General features: G+C 48.8%; 1 protein-coding gene across 1 annotated transcript in view; it reads right to left on the bottom strand.

Annotated features, from left to right (window-relative positions):
- The window catches only part of iars1 (isoleucyl-tRNA synthetase 1), a 147,415-nt gene that overhangs the window by 21,916 nt on the left and 120,499 nt on the right, over nucleotides 1–5,000 (bottom strand). The window contains exons 26-27 of the mRNA XM_082967730.1: nucleotides 2,770–2,944; nucleotides 1,252–1,364 (exon numbers count right to left, since the gene is read on the bottom strand). Of these exons, the coding sequence (XP_082823856.1) occupies nucleotides 1,252–1,364; nucleotides 2,770–2,944 (288 nt within the window). The remainder of the gene's footprint in view (nucleotides 1–1,251; nucleotides 1,365–2,769; nucleotides 2,945–5,000) is intronic.

Raw genomic sequence — 5,000 nt, forward strand, 5'->3', positions numbered from 1 at the left:
CCCACTACATCAGACAGACAGACAGCATCTCAGAGCCCACTACAGCAGACAGACAGCATCTCAGAGCCCTCTACAGCAGACAGACAGCATCTCAGAGCCCTCTACAGCAGACAGACAGCATCTCAGAGCCATCTACAGCAGACAGACAGCATCTCAGAGCCCACTACAGCAGACAGACAGACAGCATCTCAGAGCCCTGTACAGCAGACAGACAGACAGACAGCATCTCAGAGCCCTCTACAGACAGACAGACAGCATCTCAGAGCCCACTACAGCAGACAGACAGCATCTCAGAGCCCACTACAGCAGACAGACAGACAGCATCTCAGAGCCCTGTACAGCAGACAGACAGCATCTCAGAGCCCTCTACAGACAGACAGACAGCATCTCAGAGCCCTGTACAGCAGACAGACAGACAGCATCTCAGAGCCCACTACAGACAGACAGCATCTCAGAGCCCTCTACAGACAGACAGACAGCATCTCAGAGCCCTCTACAGCAGACAGACAGCATCTCAGAGTCCTCTACAGCAGACAGACAGCATCTCAGAGCCCACTACAGACAGACAGCATCTCAGAGCCCTCTACAGACAGACAGACAGCATCTCAGAGCCCTCTACAGCAGACAGACAGCATCTCAGAGTCCTCTACAGACAGACAGACAGACAGACAGCATCTCAGAGTCCTCGACAGACAGACAGCATCTCAGAGCCCTCTACAGACAGACAGACAGCATCTCAGAGCCCTCTACAGCAGACAGACAGCATCTCAGAGTCCTCTACAGACAGACAGACAGACAGCATCTCAAAGCCCACTACAGACAGACAGACAGACACTGTGGTATTATGGTTGGTGGAACACTGATTAGAGAGATAAGCCTCTGGGGGCTTTTGATACACGCTGGCTGCTGGCTGCTGGCTACTAAGGCATGAAATGACTTAACACAAACACATTAACACCCGTCTACATTACAACACAGTACAACACAGGAAGATAGTTTCAGGTGTTTCAGCAACATGACTGTACTGTAGCGGTGTAACTGTTACTAGGAATACATCTGTAATATTTATGTTTAGGTTTTTTTACCATTTACATAATGTATATACAGTCGTTATTTTATCATGTTACGTTTGAATGCTCAAATCGACTATTTTACATTTGCAAGCGTTTGATAATGTTCCAGCCATTCCAAATGAGAGCCCATCCTCCCAAACGTCTCCCTCCCACCAGCCTCCACTGCATGGTTGCCCACCTGTGAGTCAGAATGGGCCTCGTACTGTGTCGCTGACCCAGAGGTCTGGTTGAAGGTGTACATCAACCTCAGGTCTTCCTCATGAAGCTCTTGACCGTCCACCACAATAGAGCCTGAGAGGGGAAACACACAGTCAGTCAGTCAGCCAGCCAGCCAGCCAGCCAGCCAGCCAGCCAGCCAGCCAGCCAGCCAGCCAGCCAGCCAGCCAGCCAGTCAGTCAGCCAGCCGGTTAGCCAGTCAGTCAGCCAGTCAGCCAGCCAGCCAGCCGGTCAGCCAGTCAACCAGTCAGTCAGCCAGTCAGTCAGCCAGTCAGTCAGCCAGCCGGTCAGCCAGTCAGTCAGTCAGCCAGTCAGTCAGCCAGTCAGCCAGTCAGCCAGCCAGCCAGTCAGCCAGCCAGCCGGCCAGCCAGCCAGTCAGCCGGCCAGCCGGTCAGCCAGTCAGTCAGCCAGCCAGTCAGCCAGCCGGTCAGCCAGCCGGTCAGCCAGTCAGTCAGCCAGTCAGTCAGCCAGCCAGTCAGCCAGCCAGCCAGTCAGCCAGTCAGCCAGTCAGCCAGCCAGCCGGTCAGCCAGTCAGCCAGTCAGCCAGTCAGTCAGCCAGTCAGCCAGCCGGTCAGCCAGTCAGTCAGCCAGTCAGCCAGTCAGTCAGCCAGTCAGTCAGTCAGCCGGTCAGCCAGCCAGTCAGTCAGTCAGCCAGTCAGTCAGTCAGTCAGCCGGTCAGCCAGCCAGTCAGTCAGTCAGCTGGTCAGCCAGTCAGTCAGCCAGCCAGTCAGCCAGCCAGCCAGTCAGCCAGCCAGCCAGCCAGCCAGTCAGTCAGTCAGTCAGTCAGCCAGCCAGCCAACCAGCCAGTCAGTCAGTCAATCAAATCAAATGTATGTATAAAGCCGTCCACCACAAAGGAACGTGTGTGGAGAACACACACACACACACACACACACACACACACACACACACATACACATTTCCCCCAGAAATCCTAGCTGGAAGGTTCCTGGAATGAGCCGAAAATCCATGAAATATCCAACCAGTATTTCTGGATAACCAGGGAATTTAAGAAATGTACCGTAATTTAGCAACCCTAGACTCAGGAATAGGCCCCAGAGGTTGTTCTGGCCATGTTGAGACCAGGGGGGGAAAACTCTGGCTTCTAGTTAGATGCTAATACAAGACGAACACACACACACTAATCCCAGATATACATGCTTAAGATACATTTTTGTTTTTAAGTCTTAAGAGTGTAGGGTTCAGTGTGTGTGTAAAGCCTAGGGATACATGCTTCACTATCCCAAGTGGACCACGGTTATTAACAGCTACATCCCACCATGCAACAGGAGAATCTCTATATAGTACTCTCGTCAGTAAACAAACAACAAAAATATATATATATATATATATATTTTACTGGCTGCAATCAGAGGAACGTCCATCCTCCTACGCCGGTACAGAAAAAAAAGGAGTGCTGGGGGATTAGGAAGTACATTTAACAGACAGATCTTTACTGCTCTTCCTCCTCCCTTCCTACCAGTCTTCTGGAAGATCTCCAGCTGTTCACTCTTCAGTTCTTTAATGGAAGCTGTAATGGATTTGAAGGCTGCTTTCATTCTCTTTCCCAGCACCATGTGGTCCGGTTCAGCCCGCAGACTGATGCCGTACTTGTCTTTGTCCGTGGACAGGGTCAATTTGCGGACATTCAACTCCTGGGAGAAGAGGGAAAGAGAAAAGGAGGGGATTTGAATTTTTTTTTTTTTTGTTTCGGGGGTTTACTGTTCAACAACAACAAAAAAGGCACAACATACTATTTCTGCTCGCCACCAGATTATTTTGTTATTGGACCTGGGATTTGAACCAGCGACCCTCTGGTGGCTGGCCCATCGTTCTGAACGCCAGGTTACATGAAGATCGGGAGAGATGTAGTTTCCTCTACCATCACAGTGTGTTGTTGTGTGTATCTAGGTCTGTAGTTTCCTCTACCATCACAGTGTGTTGTTGTGTGTATCTCGGTCTGTAGTTTCCTCTACCATCACAGTGTGTTGTTGTGTGTATCTCGGTCTGTAGTTTCCTCTACCATCACAGTGTGTTGTTGTGTGTATCTCGGTCTGTAGTTTCCTCTACCATCGCAGTGTGTTGTTGTGTGTTGTTGTGTGTATCTCGGTCTGTAGTTTCCTCTACCATCACAGTGTGTTGTTGTGTGTATCTCGGTCTGTAGTTTCCTCTACCATCGCAGTGTGTTGTTGTGTGTTGTTGTGTGTATCTCGGTCTGTAGTTTCCTCTACCATCACAGTGTGTTGTTGTGTGTATCTCGGTCTGTAGTTTCCTCTACCATCGCAGTGTGTTGTTGTGTGTTGTTGTGTGTATCTCGGTCTGTAGTTTCCTCTACCATCGCAGTGTGTTGTTGTGTGTATCTCGGTCTGTAGTTTCCACTACCATCACAGTGTGTTGTTGTGTGTATCTCGGTCTGTAGTTTCCTCTACCATCACAGTGTGTTGTTGTGTGTTGTTGTGTGTATCTAGGTCTGTAGTTTCCTCTACCATCACAGTGTGTTGTTGTGTGTATCTCGGTCTGTAGTTTCCTCTACCATCACAGTGTGTTGTTGTGTGTTGTTGTGTGTATCTCGGTCTGTAGTTTCCTCTACCATCGCAGTGTGTTGTTGTGTGTATCTCGGTCTGTAGTTTCCTCTACCATCACAGTGTGTTGTTGTGTGTATTTAGGTCTGTAGTTTCCTCTACCATCACAGTGTGTTGTTGTGTGTATCTAGGTCTGTAGTTTCCTCTACCATCGCAGTGTGTTGTTGTGTGTATCTCGGTCAGTAGTTTCCACTACCATCGCAGTGTGTTGTTGTGTGTATCTAGGTCTGTAGTTTCCACTACCATCACAGTGTGTTGTTGTGTGTATCTCGGTCTGTAGTTTCCTCTACCATCACAGTGTGTTGTTGTGTGTATCTAGGTCTGTAGTTTCCTCTACCATCGCAGTGTGTTGTTGTGTGTTGTTGTGTGTATCTCGGTCTGTAGTTTCCTCTACCATCACAGTGTGTTGTTGTGTGTTGTTGTGTGTATCTCGGTCTGTAGTTTCCTCTACCATCGCAGTGTGTTGTTGTGTGTATCTCGGTCTGTAGTTTCCTCTACCATCACAGTGTGTTGTTGTGTGTATCTCGGTCTGTAGTTTCCTCTACCATCACAGTGTGTTGTTGTGTGTATCTCGGTCTGTAGTTTCCTCTACCATCGCAGTGTGTTGTTGTGTGTATCTCGGTCTGTAGTTTCCACTACCATCACAGTGTGTTGTTGTGTGTATCTCGGTCTGTAGTTTCCTCTACCATCACAGTGTGTTGTTGTGTGTTGTTGTGTGTATCTCGGTCTGTAGTTTCCTCTACCATCGCAGTGTGTTGTTGTGTGTTGTTGTGTGTATCTCGGTCTGTAGTTTCCTCTACCATCACAGTGTGTTGTTGTGTGTATCTCGGTCTGTAGTTTCCTCTACCATCACAGTGTGTTGTTGTGTGTTGTTGTGTGTATCTCGGTCTGTAGTTTCCTCTACCATCGCAGTGTGTTGTTGTGTGTATCTCGGTCTGTAGTTTCCTCTACCATCACAGTGTGTTGTTGTGTGTATCTCGGTCTGTAGTTTCCTCTACCATCGCAGTGTGTTGTTGTGTGTATCTCGGTCTGTAGTTTCCTCTACCATCACAGTGTGTTGTTGTGTGTATCTCGGTCTGTAGTTTCCTCTACCATCACAGTGTGTTGTTGTGTGTATCTCGGTCTGTAG

This window comes from Salmo salar, chromosome 22 (genome assembly GCF_965601325.2).
Source record: "Salmo salar chromosome 22, fSalSal1, whole genome shotgun sequence".
In the NCBI taxonomy this organism is placed as follows: Eukaryota; Metazoa; Chordata; class Actinopteri; order Salmoniformes; family Salmonidae; genus Salmo; species Salmo salar.